This window comes from Xiphophorus maculatus, chromosome 13 (genome assembly GCF_002775205.1).
Source record: "Xiphophorus maculatus strain JP 163 A chromosome 13, X_maculatus-5.0-male, whole genome shotgun sequence".
In the NCBI taxonomy this organism is placed as follows: Eukaryota; Metazoa; Chordata; class Actinopteri; order Cyprinodontiformes; family Poeciliidae; genus Xiphophorus; species Xiphophorus maculatus.
In genome coordinates, this window is record NC_036455.1 from 17,378,908 (window position 1) to 17,403,358 (window position 24,451).

The window sequence follows — 24,451 nt, forward strand, 5'->3', positions numbered from 1 at the left end:
CAAATGTTGATAGGTCTACGTAAGCATGAATTTTGAATACGTTTTTTTTTTTTTTAGGTTTTAAACAAGTTTAGGTTTTCAAATTTCTGAGTTTTTTTCTAGCAAATTTTAGACTTGTCAAAGTCAGAAATTTCCTTCTTTTTCTAGAAAATTTCTGAGATTTTTTTTTTTGGGCAGTAATTTACCCTTTTTTGTTTTTTTTTTACCTTCAATGGCAATTAAAACACCAGGAAACATTTACGGGTGTTTTGAGTAAATTAGCCAATTAGGCCGTGACACAAAGAGTTTCCAAATTTAACTTCAAGATATTCTAATGAGTTTCAAGCTTTCACTGTGTGTGTGATATAATCATCAAAAATACAAGCAATGTAGGCTTGATATTCCACTCTATTTGTGATGTATCTATATAGCTCTAGTTTCACTCTCTGCAAAAAAGTGACAGGAAATATGAAACTTTTTGAAAGTATTTAAAAACATTATTTTAGACATACCCGTATATATACATACCTGTCTCTTTTTGTACAACCCACCTCCCCCCACACACACAAGGTGAAAGTGTCGCACTGGACCTCTGTGAAATGTCAGACTTTGGAGAATATTTAAAGAGATGCTGTTAATAAGCAGGAGGATGCAGCGCGTTGACTCGACTCGCCACCCTCTGGCTCCTGCGGTTTTGGGTCTAGCGAGATAACGAGCCGCAAAGGGAAGTTCAGTATCCGCATTGAGGTGATCTTTTGGTTTCCGCTTAAAAAGCGAAGCAAGGAGCATTCTGGCAAACGCACTTTGTTTTTTGTGAACTGCACATCTTTCACGTGGAACTCTGCTATTCTTTTCTCAAATTGCAACAAAGCTATCTGCAGAGCGCCATAAACGCCTCCTTATCTTACTTAGACCATTCATTACCTTTAATTTAACAGGTTGAGAAGCGTTGCCGATTTAACCTTTTTATGCGTTTATGGCCGTGGCGCAACCGCTGCGGCAGAAACAAATAAAAGCGGTCTCGGGAACAAATCTGCCGCTGTTAGCCGTGACGAGACTTTTGTTCCTGGTGCGTTTTGTCAATCATTGCTGATGAGATCTGCATTTGAAATCTTGCGACACAACAAACCCTGACCGGCATGTTGTTGTAATATAGTTTTTGAGACCTAGAAACATGTGGGCAAAAATAAAACGGTGGAAAAATGTTCCAAACATGTTCTTAGATAGAAGTAGAAGTTTTGAATTTAACGGGGGGAAACAAATTCACAACCTGTTTGTGAATTTTTGCAAACTCAAAATTGAATGTGCAGAACTACACATGTTGTTGATGTGCTTATCCATAGAAAATGCTGGGAGATCTGAAACATTTAATGAGAAGGAACTTAAGAAACTGACATAATTTCATAATGCCGATCAATGGAAAACGTCCGCAATTTGGCGAATCAAGGTGAATAAACCAGTCCAAATTAGATAACCGATATTCTATATTTTGCAGCAGAGCTGATTGCAGTTTGTTACTAATCTGTTGACGATTCCAAAGAAAAACTGTCTGGTTCTGGAATAAAACTGGCAACAAACTGATTAGATTAGCCTTTAAAGCTAATGTTGCTGATTGACTTCCTTGTTCTGATCAATGATTCCAGTTTTGAAGAGAGTGTGTGGCTAAGACAGATGTTACTTTTTTTTAAAGCAAGAGTGAAGGGGAGGGGGAGACTCTTTGTGTTTTGCTTGTGAACTTCCTCTTCATGTATTTGAAAAGTCTTGTCATGACTTGCAAAGTTTGAGGTTCTTCCCACAGGAGCCCCTCCACCCCCATATCAACCTCCATACACATCTTTTCCCCTCCCCGTTCTTCATCATTTACCTTCTTTACTCAACTGTCTGCTTTCTTTACCTTCTTGCCTGTTGTCTGTTTAATTATTTTTTTGCCCTTTACCTTTTTCACTAATATCTATTTCATGTTTTTCTCCTCCTTTGTTTTCGTCGCATTGTTTCGGGTTTCTTTGTTCTAAGACAAAATGAAACCAAAACAAGTGTCCTGTGTGTGTTTCACTGGAAGCTAACGGTAGAAAATCCACCACTCTTCAATACAGAAATGTTTTTATTTTTACTCTTTTTAGTGCGCATGTGTGTGTGTATTTGTTTTTTAAGTGTCTTAGTGTTATGATTATTGTTTAAAATCTTTGTTTGTATTTGTGCTAGTAGTGTTTCTACTCAATGCATTAACATGAAGAGCCCCCGCTGGCCTTTGGCTACTTGACGGCCTTTAAATCACTGTAAGCCATTCAAATACTTGCTCTGTAATATCTGAATGAGCATGCTGTGTGTTTGTACAATAAAACAAGGGGAAACAGTTAAGTACGAGGAAAAGGAAGCAGAAATCTGATCCAGAGCCCATGTTTATGACTCGGGTCCCATTCATCCAGGATGAGGTCTACGAGCACAGATGAGAAGATGGACGCTCTCCGAGGCTAATGGCTATTGATCTGAGAGATGGAGACTGATTGAGCTCCATCGGTGGAAGGTTTCCTCAAGGCTCAAAGCTGCCGAGTCAGTCACACGGCAGAGGCTAAAGTCTAATGCGGAGCGAAGCAGATTTGCGTTATCGTTCTGTGTTTTTTGGGTTGGAAGGATACAAATGATTGCAATGTTGTGTTCAGCGTAGACTTTATACTTATTTATTTATTGACAGATTGTTTTTCCATGCGTCTGCAAGCCCTGAAATGTACTAAAGATGTCTGGACAGGCATGTGTGAATAGCATATTTGCTTTGGACTTCTTGTTCATATAGTAAAATGTCAAACACATTAGAGAGAGGGACAATTTGTGAATATGGCAGCAATTCCCTGGAAGGCTTTTAGTGAGGTAGCCTGTTGGCAAGAGTGGATTTGGGGCTCGAAGGTAACATTTCCAAGAAGGAAACCAAGACATCCGTCTCTGCATCTCGTTCCTAGAGGGGAAGGAAAATGTATTTCCTCACAGGACATGCTGCTCCCAGTGGGATGTGCCTAGATGACCTCAAAAGGGCAGATATCCAGCAGGGCCACTGGTCAGTTTGCTCCATTACCATCTTGTCCCCTTGTAATACATGTTGTGTACCCTTACCCACCTGCCTTCTTCTTTCTGTTTTGGTAATTATTGTGAGAAGTGGCAGGGTGTTCTCAAGTGGTCTGTATGTAAAAGCTGCGTGCGAGTTCTGGCGTCGCGAAACCACGACGCGACCCAAAGCCAACTGCTCGGCTTCGGGTGAAGTATGGAAGCGCCTTTGACAGACGTCCTCTGACGCGCGCGACCTGGATGTTTGCCACTTACATTTTGGGAAAATTTTGCATCATGCTTTGTTTTTGTGGTAATTGTATAGTTGTCAAATAATATGCACCTTGAAATCAGTGGTTGCAAAAGCGGGTAGGAAATATCCCCATGGTAGGTTTGAATATTACAAAAGGTTCCCTGACAAAAAGCTTCTTTGGGTACAACTTGGGTATATAACGGCAACGCGGTGATGAAATGACCAGCACCCGTCAAGGAGAAATCCTAGTTAGCTTCAAGTGAATCCTTTCAGCTGTATTTCAAGCTCTTTCCACATGATGGGTCTCCTTGCTCCAATGCAAAACCCAATAACCTAACAGAGGTAGCACTTTTCTGAGACTTTCACAAGGCATCTTGGTTTTCTTTTCAGCCGTTATCCGTGTGTGATGGCCACAGGTGAATGGTGGCTTGTAGCCAGAGCAGTAAATAAAGCGCTAACGGCGCAGTTCCTGCTTTACCACGACAGACTAGAAAAATCCCCTGCTTACACTAGATAAAAAAACCTACTGTCCAAACCTTTGGAGAAGCAAAGAAACAACAAAAAAAAAAGCTATGTTGAAGGACTGAATTATTCCCCATGCGTCCTTTTAGACCCAAAAGTGTTTTTATACTTTTATTTTGTAGCTGGTCAAAGAGGACCGCTTAAATAAACTGCATACTCTTTCTAAACATTTACGTTGTTAAGTAGTCTGAACTTCCCAGATTTCCGCTCTCTTCTCTGTCTCCAGCTGAAAATGTCTTGCTGTGAAGGGCATGTGAAAATAAGCTGCAACAAATTGTCCACACATTCTTTTGAACATCCTCACCATGCGACTGTTAAAACGGCTTACAGAACAGGATATTTGACCCCCGCAGCCCCAATATTTGGCTGCGGGGGTCAAAAAAATTGGCTAAAAAAATTTTGTTAGCTAATTTTTAGCTAACAAGTTTGTTAGCTGAAATTTTAGCTAACAATTTTAGCTCAAAAGGGCTTTCACGCCTGCTTGGTAATGCTTTCGGATAAATTTGAGAACCGTGTTGTGATAAACTGTAGATTTAAGTAAAACAAAACTGTAGAATGCAAATAGAGTTTATATGAAATATAGATATGATTTTCGTGTCCGTAATGTTTCTATGAGCAGATTCAATGCGTTTGAAAGAGGACTTCTCCACTTTCATGTGGTTCACACGACGATGAGCCGTGTGAAGTCACTACTGTCTGCTCCCTGTCGACAGCTTTTCACGCTTCCTCACTTTCACAGGAGTATTTTGGCTTGTTTTTTTCTACCCTGGTTAACCCAGTCACCTGTATTGTCTTTCAGACAATGAACTAGGTATAGTCTTTCAACGAAGCTTCCTTACATGGACAGCTGTCGAGGCTTATCTTAGCACAGAGAAGGCCATGTGACAAACACAGGGAGCAGCAGCAGCCAGTTCAGTCTCTCTTTCACTGTGAATGTCATCGTAAAGGGTGGAAAAACAGTTAATTTGGTTGGGACACCGCACAATTGTAAAGTGACAGGACTCTAGAATCAGGGACTCCAAAGTCAGCCTTTTAGAAATCTCAACATCTCAAGTTTTGTTCCCTCTAGCTTGGATCCACACCAGAAACGCCTAGAAGGTCAATCTAGGGTCACGGAACCTGGGTTAACACACACTAAGAGAGCAAAGCCATTCTGTAAACTGATGATCTGCACTGTTTTGTATTTAGCCCAAAGCGTGTATGATGTCAGCTCGAACTTGTCTGTGCATTGCTGAAATCGAATCCACTTGAACAAAAAGAACCAGACTGCGATTAAGACGGAACAATGTTCACTTCTCAAGCTGAGAGGTGTGTCTCAACAGGTTTTTAAGTGTTCTAGGACGGAAAGAGTGACTTGTGTAAGGAGCGAGTTAATGAAACCTTTTTCAGTTGCGATCACAAACATTCGAAAGTCCAAATGTTTGTGATCTTGATCCTGATCTATAGAGACTACATGCAGAGAGCAGCTGGATGGGAGCAGGGCAGGTTCCTTGGCTCGGTTGGCTTGTGTGATGTTGTCGGCTATAAAGGCTTTGACTGTGTTGGAGGTGAGAGATCATTGGATTATGCACGCTGACCTAATCTAATCTGGTCTTTATTCTTCGGGATTACTCTTTTTTTCGGTTGGAGTCTACCAATGTAGAGACCTGGAAAGAAAGGTAAGGAATTTAAAAAAATAATGGTAAGATAGCCAGTCATACAAAAAAAGCAACAATTGGTATTTAGATTTAGTCAACAGAAGAATAAAAAAAATGTTGTTAATGTTCATTTAAAAAGTTTTATTCCTAGGATACGTTGTACAGGATCTATCCCGAGGGAAGATGTATTTGATCCCTTGTAGATATGTTTTTTTTTATCTGGCACTTTTTGGCACCTGTGTCACCATAGCAGCAGCAGCTACCATGTCTGTGTTGTGTGTGTGACCCATGTTTTCTCTTTAGGCTCATTCTTAAAATAGATTTTCTAAGGGCTCCGTGTCATGACTGAGCACTTTACTGAGTGCTCAGTGGGCAAATTGAAAGATGCAGATTCTGTCACCTAGCTACAGGGCAGACGAGTTTAGAGGTCGTAAAGGTATATGCCATTGAGTTTAAGGGTTTTACGTTTTATGTGCAACACACACAAACCGTGCAACCTGTGCCAAGAGCTGTCAGTTAGGTGACAAACCAAAGTATTTTCAATAAAAGTTGGGCGAAGTAAGCAGAAAAGTTTTCAAATTGAATTTTGATGTGTGTATTTACAAAATGTGACTTTAGTGGTGAGTTAAAGCTTGATATGAAGGGATGCACTAATAAGTCAGCCAATTTTCAGCTTGATATGTTCTGCTGATTGGGAACTCAAAAACCTAGCTTATTGTTCTGATAAGCTAACACACACTGTTAGCTAGGCTACTAAACTGAGCTGACAAAAACACACTGCGGTATTAAAGCTGTTACAGGGGGATAAAGACCCTTACGTTATATTTTATTGTTATCAGCGAGGTGTTTGGAAAAACAAATTATAATTTCTAAAGGCATGTGAGGTGTTTATTGAGGCGGCTATGACAGAGAGCTAATTTTGCTCGTTGTCAGGTTGCTTCTTCGCCAGTACTTGATCCAATTTTCGTCTTTGTTTCGGTAAATTGCTAAAGAAACAAACTGACCCTCCTTTAGAAGTTGACTCCTGTCTGTCATGGACAATACGGGGTGTAGAAATGGTGGTAAACTTCAAGGAAATACACCTGGACACCACTAGCTTAAAAGTTAGTAATGCTAACGGTGCTAAGTGTTAATATACATTGTTGAAGACTACTTAAAAAGTCATTGCATACATCCTAGTGACATCAGCCTCGCTTCTTTTATTATTAATTGATGAACGCTTATAGCGTTCAATATTTATTTAAAAAATATATATTTTTAGCTGTTAATGAAAGTTTTTAAAGAAAAATGGATGGTTACAAAGGGTAGGTGGCCAGTCAAACTTTGGAGAAACCAGTTTGGAAACCATTCACAATTATCTGCTCTGGTCTAGGAATCCTCCTATTTGTCAGACTGTTTATGATAGATTTAAATTGGATATTATTTAGCTTTTTTTTTTCTTCAAAAAAGTTAAAGAAACGTGTAGCACACACTCTCACACACACACCAGCATGCCAACCTCTCACCTCTTCGTGTGTTTATAAAAAGGTTCCTGTCCCACTTTCCAGCCCCCCCACCCCACCCCTCCCTCTCATCTGCCGTGCTCCCGTTCTGTAATTTCTCCTGCGTGACAGCTAATTGGTGTGAGCTCGGGGAGAAATTTGCTGCCTCGTTGCCGTCTCCTTACTACAAACTGGAACCAGAGAGGGGAAAGAGTGGTGCAGGCGGTAAAGAGAAACATGGAGAGAAGATGGAAAAGAGGGAGAAGACAGGAGGTATGTTGTTGGGCGGGTGGTGGGAGGGGAGATCACATTTTTGCAGAGAAGTCTCTTTCTTTGCATATTCCTCTCTGAAAAGCCTAAATAACAACCCTGAGAGTGTGAATAGCGATGCAGACATGTAGAGTGAGGTTTTATAAGTCTGTTTAGAACCGAGTAGAAACAAAGAAGAGGATGTGTAGTGCCAGCCTGAGTAAACAGTTTCAGTTTAATGATTAGCATCACCGTTACTACAGAGTTATCTCTCAATTGATTATAATTGGTGGAATAGATAAAATTGCCAAAAGGGTCTCCGCAGCTATTAAGAGTAAAGAGACTGAACCAAACTGGGACAAGTCCTGAAAGACCATTGTGCTCGTTTTTCTTTGGGTCTCTCTGGTGCATTCAAAACTGCCTTCTCACCGCTGCCCTCCCCTACCACTCACAATTCCTCATTCTTATTCTCACAACCGTTTTCACATCTTTTTTGTTTCCCCGCTCAAGCAACGGCGCTAGAATGCCATAGAAACTGATCCAGTCAGCGGCTTGTATAAAACCCAACTGTCAACGGCAGGAGGTCTTTGAGCTCGTCCCCTTGCGGTCCTGGTTCAGGCTGGCACCCCGTGGTACTGAACTTCACAGCAGAGCTGGAGTTTCTTCATCTTGGCCGCCTAACAGGGGCAGTCTCACTCCTGGGATCCATTTTGAGGGCACACACTATGATTGCATCGACAGTTTGCCAATTGAGAGTTTCTGTACAAAAGAGTTCACGCTGCAGCCTGATTAAGGGGCTTTAAGCACATCTGTCACATAATTACGAATTGACCTTCTCGTTGGGCAATCTTTGCTACAAAAAAATAAAAGATCATTTGCGCATTCTCTGGGTTAAGATTTATTTACGATCAATGCTAAAGTGAACAGTTCAATTTACAGAAACAACCTGGAACTTGTAATCAATTACAGACTTTTTTTTTTTTATTATCAGTCAAGCTAAGGTCCACAAAGACTTGCTAATGATTAACTGAACTAAAGATTCATTTCACATCACCTAATATTCTGTTGCTCCAGCCTTAAAATTATTTTAAATACATTTGTTTTATTTGCACAACAAAAAAGTTTTATGTAATTGTGATTAAGTTTCATTAAGTTTTAATGCCTAGTATTAGGGCTGCAACTAACAGTTATTTTAGAAATCGATTATTCCATCGACTCTGACGATGAATTGATTAATTGTATAAAAAAGTTGGGACAAAGTATAAACTATATTAAAAATACATAAACAGATTCAATAAAGAAGTAACTCAATTCCTCTATTAAATAAGGAAATATATTTTATTACCTATAATGTAATAACATAGCATCATTTTAGTGAATTTGAATTAGGTGAAGCTAAAACCACATGAGGACTTTTGGGTAAAAAATATTTACAGACGAATGTTTTTATTTTCATCTTTAATGCAAAATGTTCATATAATTTGCTTATCTTCAATTACTAAATCAGTTGACGATTATTTCAACTGAATTGATCGTGATGAATTAATCACGATTAATGACGTAGGAGAATAATATATTCTCCTACGTTATGTGCCAGTTTTCCCTAGGTTTGCAGTTTGCAGCAAAAGGTTTTGGCTGTGTTGTCTTTTGGCCTTTTTAGGCAAACTGACAAATCCTGGACAGTATCACAAATCTCGTCATTCTCTCTCTCTCTCCAGGTATGTCATATTAGTTTCTAGTGTGAGTTGCCAAACCATAAAATGTCTCGAATGAATGACTTCTTACTCAACATGTTACTACCCGTGCCTCCCCTTGACATTTGCGTCTTTCGTCTGACCCCTGCAGCTGTGTCCTTGAAAACAACAGCTGATTACTCACTATATTTGCACCACACACCTCCAGTTCAGTCAGCATGAGCCACACGATTAGTATTTCCAAATGAAAGGGAGAGATGGAGGGAGGACAACGGGGGGGGGACAGTCCTTTCCTATTTCTGCGTGAGTCAAACGATGAGTGGGCCTGCCGAGAAGGGGAAGTGTGGGAGGCCCACAGAAAGGGTGGTCTCCAGTTGATGCCGGCGCAGACACAGAAACGGTGTGTGTTTGGGACGAGAGCGGGCCGTCTGTAGAAGAGGAGCTCGCTCTACGGACACAGTGTGGCCAGTGTTTATCTGGCCTGAAGTCTAGGTGGGTTTGCTGTCGGGAGAGCAAAGAGGGATTGGATGTTTTACAGGACTGAACCCGGCGCGTTTATCTCTGTAACGGCCGTTTGAACATCTGTGAGATCTCTCTGACTTTATCCAAACAGCTTGAGTGACGTTTGAGGGGGTTGCTTGTGTTGTAGCGGAGTGAGAGCGTATATATCTTCTCTTAACGGCCCCCGTCCTGGAGGAAAAGGCCTCCACTTGTGGCAGCATGAGTTTCTTTAAGCACACGTGTATTAAGCATAGTTTTCCTTTTGTCCATGCATGTTTGACTTTCTGCCCAATGACAAGTCCTACTGTTTAGATTGTGGCCAACCTCTAAATGCCGTCTGGCATTACATGGTTTCACACAACGGCTTAAGTGCTCTTCTTTGGCATTGCAAATATGTAAAGTATGCAGGTCTGTCTCGTGCCTCCCTTTGTCTCTTTCTCTCTCTCTCTATCTGCACCTTTATCCTTCTCATTCCTTTTGAGGTTTTCCCAGGTAGCTGGACTTGGAGAACATTCCCTTGGGATCTTGGCATTTCTCTTAGAGTTCAATTTGCCATTTTTTTTGTTTGTACAAGACTTTGGCATTGGTTGTTGTTGCAATCAAGTACGCTCTTGTGCCAATTTCAGTGTATTCCTGTGCTCTATAGCCATTGCTTGGGAATCGCCAAAGGCAAAAATTCTACTAAATTCCACCTTCCCTGATATTCTCCTACGTTATGTGCCAGTTTTCCCTAGGTTTGCAGTTTGCAGCAAAAAGTTTTGGCAGCGTTGTTGTCTTTTGGCCTTTTTAGGCAAACTGACAAATTCTGCAAATGCAAACAGTTAACATTTTAAGTTTTGACTATAGTTGTGCAGAGCAATTTATCAGTTTTCATCTCTTTCACAGGCCTAACTGATGTAGATACAAAAATTTTATCTTTTTCCAATGAATAAATTAAACTTTCCAAAGGACTGGCAGCTTGCGACGACATCACATTTCTGTGTGTCATATACAGTAGTTTGGAATGATAACAATAAAAGTGATTGTTCTTCCTTGGCAATAGACTTTATGGGACTTCTGGACACTATTAACATGAAGTAGGCCAATTGAATTACACAGAAATAAATGCATTTAAGTATCCCTTGTTAAAAAAGAAAGTGTTGCTGCTCCCAGTGAATAAACAGTAGGAAAAGAAGAAAAATAAAGTAATTCCCCCAATACCTTTATAGTTTACGGTTAAACTTCATACTTCTTATGATGCTAAAATTTTACCCTCAATATACTTTTCGATAGTTGCCAATCCCTGGTGGGACGCTGTTGCTGAGTGAACATTAGCCCCTGCTCCATTGTCAAGTCTCACTCTAGCCAGTCAATGCCAAGGTTGGTTCTAGCCAAGTTGGGTGAGTCTGTATTGGCAGCATGTTCCTCACTAAGTGGATGTGACTATGGGCAGGAATGTGGAACGGTCTCTGGTCCATAGACACACAGGAGCTGTGGTTGACGCTCTGATGACGTCATTTTGAACGTGTCCCCTTGGGCGACCAATCAATCAATCTCGATATATTTGTCTGTCGCGATTTGCCCCACAGATGACTATGTATCTCCACTTCCGTCACATAAAATCCAACTACTACGATCTCGTCGCAGATTTAAAATGGTGGCTAAGATGTTCTTGTTGACGTAAATCCATGGGCCAACCAATGAATGGGGAAGAACCACACAAAATCTGCAAATTGAGATGAGTCTTGCCTGGTTTGACTGGTGAAGAACTGCTTAAAGCTATGCCTGTGATGAAAGGACTATTAAATGTTAGCATTTTTATTATCAGTTTAGGGTTTAAAACTGAGGTCAGATGAAGCACGGGGCTGCAATAAGCTTTTATTTACATGCGTGGCTAATTCAGGCTGCCAGAGAGCGAGAAAAAGCAAGACTTAGATTTAGAAAAGTTGGCGGCTTGCCGTGGAGGCGTAGCGGTTGGCGTGACCCGTATTTGGAGGCCTTCAGTCCTCGACGCGGTCGTCGTGGGTTCGACTCCCGGACCCGACGACATTTGCCGCATGTCTTCCCCCCTCTCCGTCCCCGTTTCCTGTCAGCCTACTATCACATAAGGGACACTAGAGCCCACAAAAAGACCCCCTGGAGGGGTAAAAAAAAGTTGGCCACCTTTTGGAGATCTTGGAATCTTCATTCTTGAGGTAAAAGATATGAAAAAGCCTGCTTTAGTACTGCTAATGATAATTTCAATAATAACCACATTATTTTCTAATGTAAAAAATGGCCTCTGCAATCCATTTGGCTTTATGTTAGAAATAGTAAAATTCTGTGTTACAATAAATTCCCTCTCATACATGGATGAGGCGTGAAGTTGCCTGTGCTCCTGATGGAACACTAAGCTAAAAATATTTTGAATGTTAATTAATCTTCATATTTTATGATTCTTGAAGAGAAACCAGAACGGCGTTGTTGGCCAAGCTCTGCACTGGTGGCAAATGATTCTATAAAACAGATGGGAAGATCCTGGCACTTGTCTGTTACTCTTGGATGTTCCTGAAGTTGGAAGATTATTTGTGCCTGGGGAAAAAGTTGTTAAACTAACAAAGCTTTTGAAATGACTAATATGGAGCTGATAATTAAAAAAAAAAGATTTACAGTTGATATAAGCTGTCCTAACAACTGAAGCTAAAAAATGATACAAATCAGAAAGATAATGTAAAATACGAAGGCGTACACTGAAAAAAAGCCAATACGTCTTGATATCGAAGCCCATCTTTTAACATCCAGGCACTATATCAGCTGTTTAATAACCACGGTGCTGTAGCTGGATAAGCTCCATCTCCACCCATTTGCTGTAGGAACAAACAGGAAGTAGTTGACCTTAGTCAGAGCAGAGGCAGCATGTGCCACAGAGTCAGTGGGGCCAACATGCAGTTTGTTTACATGTCGGCAGCACATGACGCTGACTGTGTCCTCGCCTCAGCAGCAGCCGCTCGCTCACCAGTGCTATAGGCTCCATCAATGAGCCGATTGTTGTCGCGAGCCGAGGATCCGCTCGGCCCCAGTCATGAGTTGCAGCGTGCCGGGGAGACGAGTTGTGTGTAATCTGCTGCAGACCGATTCTGGAGAGGAAGCTTTATCTCACCAGCTGGCTTTTAGTTTGCTCCAGAGCGCCGCTGCCGTACACTAAGATGGCTTTCTTAGTTGTTTTTATTTTTACTGTGGTTGATGAGGTTACATAAATGGGACTTATTTCAGCTCTGTTAGTGCAAAAATAGTTCTGAAAACTTAATATTCACCAGAAAATTGGGGACAAATGCAATAATTTTTACATTTATTTGTTTTTATAACCTACCTCCGTTTTTAGGTTTGATTCTTTCTTCCTTTATCTTAATTTTCTTGTGATTCTCCTACTTCTGTTCATTCTATTTTAACTTTCTTGTCCTTTGTTTCTTCCCTCCTTGTGTCTTCCTTTCCTTCCTTCATTTTTTCTCTTTCCTTCCTCCCATCCATCCTACATTTTTTTCTGTCTTCTTCCTGTTTCTTTTTTCATTCTTTCACTTGTTCTTTTGTGTTTTCTCTCGTTCATTTGTTCTTTTGTTTTTGTTCATTCTTTCTTCATTCATTCGTTCTTTTTTGTTTGTTCATTTGTTCTTCCTCGTTTGTTCATTCTTTCTTTTTATTGTCTCTTTTGTTCATTTGTTTTGTCTCATTCTTTTAAACATTTGTTCTTTCATCCTTTGTCTAGTTCTTTTCTTTTCCCACACAAACACACCTGTGGGACATGTTTCTAAAAATTTAAAAAAATTATAACATAACACCAAAATAATCCACCAGCTACTGTAAACATTTCAGAGGTATTAAGAATTGTACCAGTTGGGTTTGTTTACTTTTCAACACAATTATTTAACTTTAGATTTTTTTTCTACCCTAAAATATTCTCAATTTCAAAGTTTACATTTTTCTAAAATGTCTCATTGTGAGATGCTGCTGCTGCTGCAGTGACAGATCAATCACTAATAATCTGTTGTTGCTTCTTTGCCAAGAGCTAAACAAACTGTGTGTGTGTGTGTGCGTGTGCGTGTGTGTGTGTTCGTATCAGCAGGACGGTGTTTCTGATCAGCTGACACTTATTTTGATCGTCTTAGCTTCACCGCGTTAGCTGCATGCTAACCTGTGAGCCGGCTCTTTGTTTTTTGTCGTGGACTGAAATGCCAGACCAATTACCGGGCGGATTGTTTACTTCTAAAACGTTTGAGCGGCGTGTTTTCTGACATTTCAGTTGCACTTGTCGTCACGGTGTTGTGGACGCGCTAATTGAATATTTTTCTCTGTCGACACTAAGATTACATGAACCTATTAAATTGAATGGGTGCTGTTTCTTTTTATTATTATTATTAATATTTTATTTTTGTGTCTGCAGATGGATCCCTCCCTAAAGAGCCAAAAGGAGAGGTGTCGAGCCAGATAGCAGGTAACAAACACAAACACACACACAGGAATACAGACATGATGTTTTGCTGCTTCGTTTCACCCTTGTCTTGTCTACAGAGGACAGATGTGTGTTATTGATGGTGAAAGTAAAACATGCCACACACACTCGCATGCAAACAGCATTAATAATGCATTGTGACAGTGACGGGTCATTGTCCTCCGAATCCCTGACATCTCCTTGGTATTCCGCCTCTTCCCTCCCCTCCCACAGCGATCTTGGGCAGGCGAATGGGTGGCCATCTTCTGTACCGTCTGCTCTGTTATCATTTATTAACTCGGTGTGCCTTTCAAAAAGCTTTTTATTCTTTCACCAACAGTTGTTGTGGCTGTTGTTAATGTCACGACAGAGCTCGGTGTACTTCTGTGTGTTTCCCTTATTTTCGAGGGGATTTCTTCTGTTTTAAAAGTCTACCACTTGACTTGATGTTTTACACCATTTAACGCCCAAGTAGGAAGTTTTCTAGTTTTCTGGAGACGCTAATATAGCAGCAAAAAAATGTCCGACATTGGTCTGAGAGTATAGTTAGTATTGCTACCTTCAGAGTAGAGGGAAAGAAAGGGATGAAAATCTCAAACCCAAGATCCAAAGGAGGACAATGAGTTGGCAGGTTGCTCCAAAGCCTCGGGGACTTCAGGGAGGCAGCCTCAGTCCATCCAGAAGGAAAGGGACCGAATGAAGGAATCTGAATCTGACGTTTGATCTGTATTCACGTCGAAAATCTGCACTTGTTATTTATAATCAAAAAGACGATTAAAGATTTCGAAGTGGTGTGTTGATTACAATCTATACATTTATTGGAAACATTACAACCACAAACATCACTCTGTTTCTTTGAGGCTCTTAGTGACAGAACAACACAACGGAACAGTAGCGGTGCTCCGATTGTCGATTTTTACAATTTTTTTAAAAAGCCAATACCAAAATCTCATAAGGTCACAACTCGCCTTCAGTGTGTTGTGACCCTAAGAGCGATACCTGTGAAACATTGCAAACTTTCTTTAAATGAGGTAGTGCTGTCAAAATAAATTACTAAATTAACTAAAATAAGCTAATGAAAAAGATCTCTTTTTTTAGTCATATATTTTTCACATTTTAGAATATTTTCAGCCCGTCCTCGCAGCCGAGCAAAACAGGACAGTGGCTGATTTTCAGACCTTTGCCGGCCTATATAAGATCAGTTTAACATGTAAGTATCGGCCAATCACTAATTTTCCAAAATAAAGGAAATCGAGACGATAAATTGTCCGGCACTTTGTTTTCAAACCTTTTAACAAATAAAGCGAGCATTGCATGTATTTGTTTTCAACTTCCTCTGAGTTGATAATTTCGTAAAAGCACATTTTTGCTGTTATTAAGGACGAAAGTGTTTTAAGCTGAGCCTCAACTAGCTTTTCACGTCAGGAGACTTAACACTTTCGGACATTCTTCTTTGAAAAGTAGCTCAAGCTCCACCAGTGATCCTTGTTTTTTAAATTGTCTGGACATTGACTATTCCATTGTAGTTCTGGTTGTTTGTTTGGGGTTGTTGTCCTACAAAGTAAGCTGCTTTCAACAGGTTCTCTTCCACAATAGCACCATACTGCCACCACCATGCTTCATCATAGGGGATCATCATTTAATATTTTCAAACTTACTGATATCTACTGATGTTCTCATGGAGTAAGTGTTGACGAAAATAGTAAAAATTTACATGTCATTAAGTTTTTTTTTTTTAACAATAATTGAAATTTGCCAAGGCAACGATGAATAAAAATTTTTTATAAGAAATTTCTCTTGATAAATGATGAACGAAAGGACCCTGCGACCCAAACACTGCCCACTCCTACTTTATCATGATATGGGGACGTTAAGGATGATATGCTGTGTAAATATTCTGCCACAGTTGGCATTTTGGGGGCCAAAAAGTAAAGTTTTGTCTAATCTGACCAGAACATGTTCTGCTATTCTTTACCTTTTCAGCTTTTTATTTGTGAAAGCATGTATATTTTTCTTCCTCTTCACAGTCATTGTGTCATTACTGTTTGGCAGCTTGTACTAGAAAGGACTAAAAAAAAGGAAAAACTAATCCTGCCAAGTGTAAAATATAGATCGGCTCTTCTGTTGAATGTGTGCGGGCTCGTTGTTTCGCCTCCAGATGGCGCTTTTCAGGAGCTTGAAAACAATTAGGTTTGCATCGGTTGGACCTGCAAGCGGCCTCTGACTGTGAACGTTAATAAATCTCTTTAGAAATCTCGTAGGTGAACCTCACCCAGGGAGGCAGGAAACTACAAAAAAAAAAAAAAAAGACAGAGTGTTCGGGGATCTTTAATCGATGAAATGCAAACAGAGCCTCGTTCTTTGTCTCGTCACGGCTCATCAAACAGAGGTGGTGGCAAAAGACCCGGATAAATGAACTGCTGGCACCGATAACAAGCGGTCTTTCAACTCGGTCTCTTTTCCACAGTCCCCCTTGTCCCCGCTCCACCCGCTCTCCTGCTGTGTTTGGGTCGCTGAGTAACCCTGGCCTGTTTCTGCCTCGGTTAGACTACCCTGCTATTAGAGGTCTGGATAAGACGGAGAGAGCAGAAAGAAAGCGAAGACGGTCTGCCGTCAGTTCTGGTTTCTTCCAGGGCAGAAGTTGGTTCTTAGACAAAAGATAAAACACAAATAGCGTCTGCAGTTTTATGTCCGAACTGTTAAGTCTTTCTAGAATTTAAAAAGAGAGTAACGTCTAAATAAATCTGTCGAAGTAGAATAGAAAGTAATTGTATAAGCATACCTGTCAAGTCTCCTGTTTTGGTCGGGAACCTACTGGTTTTTACCCCACTTTCCCGCCGTGCTCCCATAGTACACTCTCTCTTACGTTAGTCTTACACCCCACATCCCACCCGCTTTAACGGAAGCACCAAACATCGACATTTCCCCTACCTAGTCACGGGAAACGTGACTACACAAACCTGACAGGTGTGTGCATTCGTTTCGTTCGTTACCGACCGCTTGGGTGCTTCTGTGTTTTTGACAGGAACTCCTCTGTTTTGGGCCTGGCTGAACCAGCAGGTCGTAATTAGACGTTCCTTCTTGTTGACTGGTCACTCACTTGTTAGCTCGTGTACGGTGGCATAACCAGTGCCAGCTGGATTCCACAGTGAACGCATTGTTACCGTGGCACAGCTGCGCGTGAGAGCCCGTCGGCCAATCAGATTAGCTCGTCTTGCTTCCGCGGAGCGCAGTAACACAGCCGGTGCCACGACCAGTCGGAGCCTCTTTATTAGGCCAGAAAAGTGGGGCAGGAGCCGTCAGAGGTAAAGTGGACTAATGATAGCTAAGGCAGGGTGAGGAGAGTGAGTCAGTGGCAGACTGAGATGATCTAATGGAAATGATATTTTTAACAAATGAGGAGGATAACTGTATATTCGGTGAGTGGTGAGTGGTTACTTTGAGTTAAGGTGCAAAATTTATGCAATTTAGGCAAATTATTCGATTCTTCAAAGACTCAAACATGGCGTTCGGAGTTGGAACCTGCGCTTAAATTGACTTCTTTTTCTGTAGTGTCGTAGTCTGGGTTTTTTTTTTTTTTTTTTTTTTTTTTTTTGGGGAATGGGTGTACTGTGATTCCCGTCCTACTGTCAAGTTGCAAACAACGTCATACATTTACAGTCACACAGAAAATATATATTTTTTTATTAGTAAAGATCAGTAAGAACATTTGTTACAAAAACGACAAGAGTCGAGCAGAAAACTTTGTCTTTAAAGCAAATAAGTTCAGATTCAGGTAAAAACAAATAGATGTTGCTGAAATTAAGTGTCCACTTTTTATCCAGTATTGTACTTTATGCAACTAATTAGGAGGGAATCAATGACAATAGTTTGATTACAACAGTCCAGTATCTGTGCACTCCTTTAGTAGTTTCATAATATTTTAAATTAGGAAAACATGATCCTTCAATATTTTTTGAAAGTTGCAATGATAATATATATTCGTGGTTAGTCTGGATTTTCTTCTCTTCTTTTCTTTTTTTTTTTTTACATCGTTGTAAAAGCAATAAACATTTGACAGTAAATGTTCACACTAGAATAAAGCCTTTCGGAAAGTAGTCAGCGGCGAGAAAAAAAGTTTTGGAGAGATGGAGGTGCAAAACTTCATGAGGACGGGAGCAGGAGAGTGAATCAGTCATGGCTGAGACGCAGCCGGTAACAAGGTGATTATTTGACAGGTGAAAAAGAAGACTGGATTCAGTCGACTCGCTGAAGATTTCTCCATGCGCTCACAGTTCCAGGACCTTATTTAGCAGAAATTCTGTGAAAAAGGCCTCAGAGGAGTAGAGAGTAAAATAATCTGTATGCAAGAAGAAGAAGGGGCGGGAAGAGAAAATCCTTTTAACAGTAACAGAAAATCTCATACTGATGCAGGAGGCATTTTCAAAACAAATGTTTTCTCAGGATTGGCCATTTTAGATACAGAGATGGATTATTTCAGCTCTTCTTTTTTGTCTGTGTTGCAACAAGAAGAGTTCAGTGTATTAGATGGGAATGTAAAGATGGTTGGTTTAGTGTGTGTTGAATTGGCCATATGTTTTGGAATACAAAACATATGGCATTATAGAGTGGCATTATATATGAAGCATTATAGAGTGCTTCATATACTGAAGCACTCTATAATGTCCCAGTTTCAGTTTGCTGACAGTCTATCAGATTATTTATTCAAAATCTGCTATTTGAAGCAGCTAATGATGCCATGGATTCATAGAGCATTCCCACAACCATTAAAATTAAAGCAGTGCTACTTCCTTCTTCACGAATTATAAACAAAAATGGAGTAGCGTGAGATTTTAGCGGCTGTAGAATTTCTCTTTTGTTGTTGACGTTTCTCACTCTAGCGTTAGACTCACGCTAGTTTTGGTTTTATTCACCCAGAAAGCCCTGCGCTGTAGTCCACTTCCTGCTTTTGGAGCGGTCTCTGGTCTGCTTGGCGTTCACATACCCATTGGAACCGCACCAGAATTCACTTCAGTGGATCTGAGACCGAGGGTTTTTAGCCAGACCAGAGTTCGATTGCGCGCTCACACCTCCCCAAGCGAACTGGACTTTCTAGACAAACGGACTGGAGTTTGATTAAAGTGGAGTAAGCAGGCCTGCCGTGAATGCACAGTCTCCAAATGTGTTTTTTTATTATTATTCTTTCTGTACTTGTTTCCATTTGCAACTTAATCTTGTTTTTTATGAGGAAGCTAAAATAGTCCAGCACTTCCATCGTTTGTACATGTGGCTTGGAAGATCAAAAAATTTGAATCATGGGAAATGTAAAACCTTTCCATGATGAAATAAATCAATTTAAACAGTCAAAATTAGATTAATTCCTTTCAGATGTTTTCCCATGTTGAAGCAGCAAGGCTCGTACAAAAAAAAAATCTATCCTGTCCAGTTTCTTTTTTTTATTTTTTTATTGAGGCTTTACTCGTGAGCGGGTCGGAGGGGTTGTGTTGTCGACACGCTATTCCTACCCCCCCCTTCAACCTCAGAAAAATCCCTGCTATTCCCACACATCCCTCAACCTGGAATTTCTGGCATGATGTGAACGTGGGAAGTTCGGAGCTACACACACGCACACATAAACGCACGCGCGCTCGATTCTGGTTCCTCCCGAGTTACGCCAGCTGGCCCACGACCAGGTTGACCCAGTCAGCTGCTTCGGAGCCATTAAGAAATTGAGCCTGCGTGTTACTACCCTTTAATCAAACGGAGAAGATTGAGCGAGAGCTTCCATTTGTCGGCATATTTTCTCCTCACCGCCTCAGCTGACTGCACCACCCGACCCGTCTGTCCCCGTCCAGGCAGCTGTTGTGTTTCCCATCTCCCCTCCAACCCCCCTCCTTTCTAAACATGGACGCCGTCCGGTGCCGCCACCCTGAAGTATTTGTCATAATCACGTAGTAAGCTAGTTTACATTGAGTGCTTTGTTGTTGCATGTGCAAGTTAATGCCCACTTGACCCCTCGGAGGAAGTCTCCTAGGTGAAGCAGAGTGTTGACATATTCCGAGACAGAAACGGGAACCCGACCCGGCGACGGTCGTGGCCCGGAACGGTGAGCGCTTGACTCTGGGTCATTTTCTGCGAGGAATGATGGACACGTCTGGCATTTCGCTCTCATCTGTTGCCCTCTCTGTGACTCACGGGGCGCAGCCTTAGTGGTGATAGCCGCGTTTCACACCCTCCGCACAAGTCCCTTCACCCCGCAAAGCATTGGGACTCTGTTGTTTGGGTAAAACTGATCTGGGTTTAGTTTTGTCTTGCGGGGGAAATCAGAGCTGTAGCAGTTCACTTTAGTCTTTTGAAGAAGATTCCTGGCGTGGATTTAAGGCCGGACTGAGGTATTTCACTTTCTAAATGTACTTGCCGTTGTTGAAGTAAATGCTGCTATAATCTACGGTAAGCCAAAGAGACACTGAGAAATGAAAGTATTTGTTGTTCTTTTATTTATGTCTGATTCTGAATGTCAGTGATTTAGTTTTGACTTCCTTTGAAGGATTTAAAAAACATACAAGAAATAATGTGCAGCAATTTCTTTGGTAGAGTTAGTAGTTTATAAATTAAAGACAAAAATGAAGGAATTACAAGATTGTTTCCATTTGTCCATCAAAATCTATGCCATGTAGGGATAAACACACAGTGAAAGTTAATCTAACTAGCTAAATCTATGCTGGGCAAGCAGATGAATTCGTGGCAACTGCTTTAGATGCAATACATAAAAAGCAAAAATAAGATTCATAGCAGGTGTGTGAATTTAATATTTCTGCATAAACATCTTAAGCAGTTTTCTACTGAGAAAGAACTTCCGTAACAATATAATTTAAGTCGTTTCTTCTTATTTGACATGACGTAGAGGAGCTAATAAAATTGTGGCTTGTATGTAGCCTGCAATAAATTTACAAATGAGTTTACAAAAACTCTGCACTCTCAAATCTTGATCATATATATATCTATATATATAGTGACTGATTGTCAGATTTTTACGAATGTAGATTGGATCGGTGGATTCCCATGGAAGTATCGGCCGATTGCCAGTCTCACAAAATTGAGGAAATCAAGGCCCTTACACTTTAGTTGTTGTTGTAGTTTTGGATGATTCTTTGAGTGTTATGAATTCTGTTATGGCTAAGATGTCCACACCAGGAAAGCCTGGCTGCTGTCTGAAATGATAGACACTAGGTAGTTCGGAACTGACCCAATGTAACTTCCAACTATCTGTCGTGTGTTTGTGTTCTTGAGATTAGCTTGGAACAACTTTAGAACTTGATGCTTTTTATTTCTTCAGAAAACCTTAGAAGTGAGTTGAGTTGCCTGGAAACAACTCATTGACTTTGTGATCGTCCCTTTTAGGGAGCTTACGCACCAAATCTGCCTCTTGCCTTTGTACAATCCCACTTTCTTGCAGATTGAAGTGAATGTGGGCTGCTGCCTTAACCACAGATAGTTTAAATGTCTACTCCAGCTTCCCTGGAAAGACTTGTGATGTGTTTTTGATGTTCCAGCCAAGTCCCTCCTGAACTGTAAGGACTTTTCCCCATCCACCTCAAGTCTCATGCTATGCTAAGCAGCTTCCTAGGGTTCATAAATGCAGTGCAGGCATGTTATAATTACTGCCCCTCCTACACAATTAGGATTACCCCAGGGAACTCGCCTTTCCAAAAGACAGAGAGATTAGCGGCGCACCTTATGCCACATGAAATACACACTGGATGCTGCGGCTGGCGCGAGGTGAGGCGTCCCTTGCCGTGGAAACGTCTGCTTCAGCTTTTCCATGCGGACGTGCATGGAAGCGGCAAAGAAAGCTCGGTTTTTGGTCGTCTGGAGTGCTGGAATATCTCGCCTCAGGATTCCCAGGATTAGCTTTAATTGCTGCTGTAGCTCTGCCCACTGTGGGTCCCTTCAACACGTCAGCCATCCGGCGGATCAAGAGCTGAAGACGGCGGCGGACCCTTTCTCCATCAGAGGAGCCGAATCCTCGGCGACTTATGGATGTTCTTCCCTATGGTTTACGCACGAGTGATCGAGCATGGCTTGTTGGGCGATCAATCACAGGTGGCAGTATGCGCACACCGGCTCTGCCCTCATTCCGCTGACAGGTACCGTTTCCTGTCTGGCGAAGATAGCCAGATAAGTTAGTTTCGTTGTAACTCTGATAGATGTGGAGTTTAAACTTTCTGAAGAGAAAGTGAATAGGGGGAAAAAAGAAAAGTTGAAGAAGATGAAATAAAAGACAGGAGAGACTTGACAGTCTTTATTTTTTTAGTCCTTTTCCTCAGTCCAGCTCATTATTCCGTTCCTCCATCAATCCGTGTTCAGTTTCACACACTTATTTTCCTTCAGCCTAGTTATGAAGACTCAGATGTCTCATTAGCCTCCCATTTTTTTCCAGCTCTCCCTCTTTTTTTAAGTTGTGTTTGCTCATCATTTATCCAGAAATGTCTCCTTGTCCCTCTGCATGAGCTAAGTGTGTGTTTGTAAGAGAGAGTGGGTGTGACCTGGCTAGTCTATATTTAGCTGCTGTGCCACTTTCTCCTGTCCCAGTGCACGGCAGAGTGCAGAAAAGTGATGAGACTTGGTTTCTAAACTTTCCTTTTTTAACCGCATGCACTATATCGAGTCCAACATGCAGATGTGCGCCACCCGAGGCTAATGGGGCACCAATGAATCGGATGGACGATTATTTCCTTAATTTTGGGAGGTCACCAATCGGCCAATACTTACGTGAGAAACCAGTCTTATCCAGCAATCTTATTTACCTTCAGAAAGGTCTGAAAATCAGCCAGTTACTTTTAGAGAGAGAGCTGACTAGTCATGTATGCACATCTGCATCAGGGTGAAAAAAGTTAGCCCAATTTAGCAACTTTGTCTCTTTAGTTAGCAATTTTTCAGGCAAAAATAAAGCCAAAATTAGAATCGGTAGGTCAGGTTTTGAAAAGAGATGTGATGATCGGCCAAAAAGCTGCAACCGGTGCACCCGTACCCGAGACTCTGGATTTTACTGGAGTTACTGGTTAAAGTAAGGGGAAAAGCATCTAATGTCTCCAATGAACCGTCGGGTTTATTTCGGATGTATTTTCAGAAGATTCTGTGTCGCTGAGCAAATTCTAACCCAGTGACCGTTAAATTTCACCGCACAATATCCAGCTCACACCGTTAGCGCGGTCAGTGTCTGCTGTCCTTGTACACACACACACACGCATACACCCACACACACACACACACACACACACACACACACCCTCTAACAGAAACACACTGCGGTCCTCAGCTTGTAGTCTTGTCAACATTTGTCTTTTTTTCTTTCTTTTTTTTTTCTCCCCCCCCTTGACCTTTGATTTTCCTCCTGCTCAGTGGCAGCCGGCCAGGCAGACAGCAGTTTGCGGGGCCTGATCAAACGTTGTTGTTGCTTCAGATGATAAATGGCTCAATAGTGAGAGAATCCAGACTGATCTCTTTGTTCGCTCACATGTGGGGCTAAGCTCCTCCAGCTGCTCACAATGTTTACCGCAAATGTTATGTAATGATGGGAAGGTAAAGAAAGAAAGCGTTCACAATTTCAGATTGTAGGGATTTGCTCTCAGTTTTTAACCTTAACTTATTGGTCCTCAACCCATTTCCACTGAAGACTACTTTCTACTCGAGCGCGCAGGGAAATGTAGTTAAGCTTGCTAATTTGTTGTGTTTTCCCTTGAGAGAAGGCGGGGAACCAGTTGAGGGAGTGAAATGGAGTAAAGATAGAAACAAGCCCTGATTGTCACCAGTTTCCTCAGGTGGCAGAAGAGATTACCGTCTTATTAGCATGCTCTATTAAATACAACACTTTGCTGTGAGCAGAAGGTGGAGTTACTTCTAATTCTTTATTTTTAATCCAGTGTTACACACTGTAAATGTAATTACCTCACACAAATTGAGATATAAAGCCATTCATAGTGCCTTTCAATAGTTATATTGTATTAGGGCTGAAACAATTAATTGGAATCAATTGGCTGTAGACATAGTCCTCAACTAATTTAGTGGTAGATTAATTGTCAAAACAAAACTGACATTTACTGGAAAAAGAACCGACTCAGAGCCGTAATTAATCCAGAATTGTACAAAAACATCTTCATGTTGCATTTAAGATAAAAACAACTTTATCTGTAAATAGATTTTAGCCAAAACTCCTCAAGTGGTTTTTACCTCACCTGGTTTAGATTTACTAAAGGAATCCTATGTTATTGTATTTAGGCAATTACATTTTATTTTCTTCTTTAAAAAAGAAATTAAATTGGTTATTTGCATCTAATATTGTATAAAAAATGAAAAATATGTAGAATGTGCCAATTTTTTACGAGAGAGTAATTGTCAGAATAATCTATAGATTATTAATGTATAGATTATTAAATAATTGTTAGTTACATCAATATAATATTAGGGAAGGAGAATAAATCAATAACAATCTATATTGTGATAGACACGTGATCGATATCAATAGATAATAATTTCATGAACTCCGATCCACAACCAGCATTCCCTCGGCTAAAGCAGAAGGAAGGCTTTAGCCGCTCAGCGTCTCATGCCACCAACTTTCTAAGCAAAGTTGGTGGCATCAACCAACTCAATCACTCTTTGGTTACCTAGCAACA

The 24,451-nt window shown here is 40.9% G+C and overlaps 1 protein-coding gene across 6 annotated transcripts in view; it reads left to right on the top strand.

Annotated features, from left to right (window-relative positions):
- LOC102222464 (triple functional domain protein) overlaps positions 1–24,451 on the top strand; it is a 90,981-nt gene that overhangs the window by 2,105 nt on the left and 64,425 nt on the right. For 5 of the 6 annotated variants that reach the window (XM_023345164.1, XM_023345168.1, XM_023345165.1 and 2 more), the window contains exon 2: positions 13,749–13,799. In XM_023345164.1, the coding sequence (XP_023200932.1) occupies positions 13,749–13,799 (51 nt within the window). Of the gene's footprint in view, positions 1–7,123; positions 7,182–13,748; positions 13,800–24,451 lie in introns of those variants that run through there. The other variant, XM_023345167.1, reaches the window with a different exon arrangement.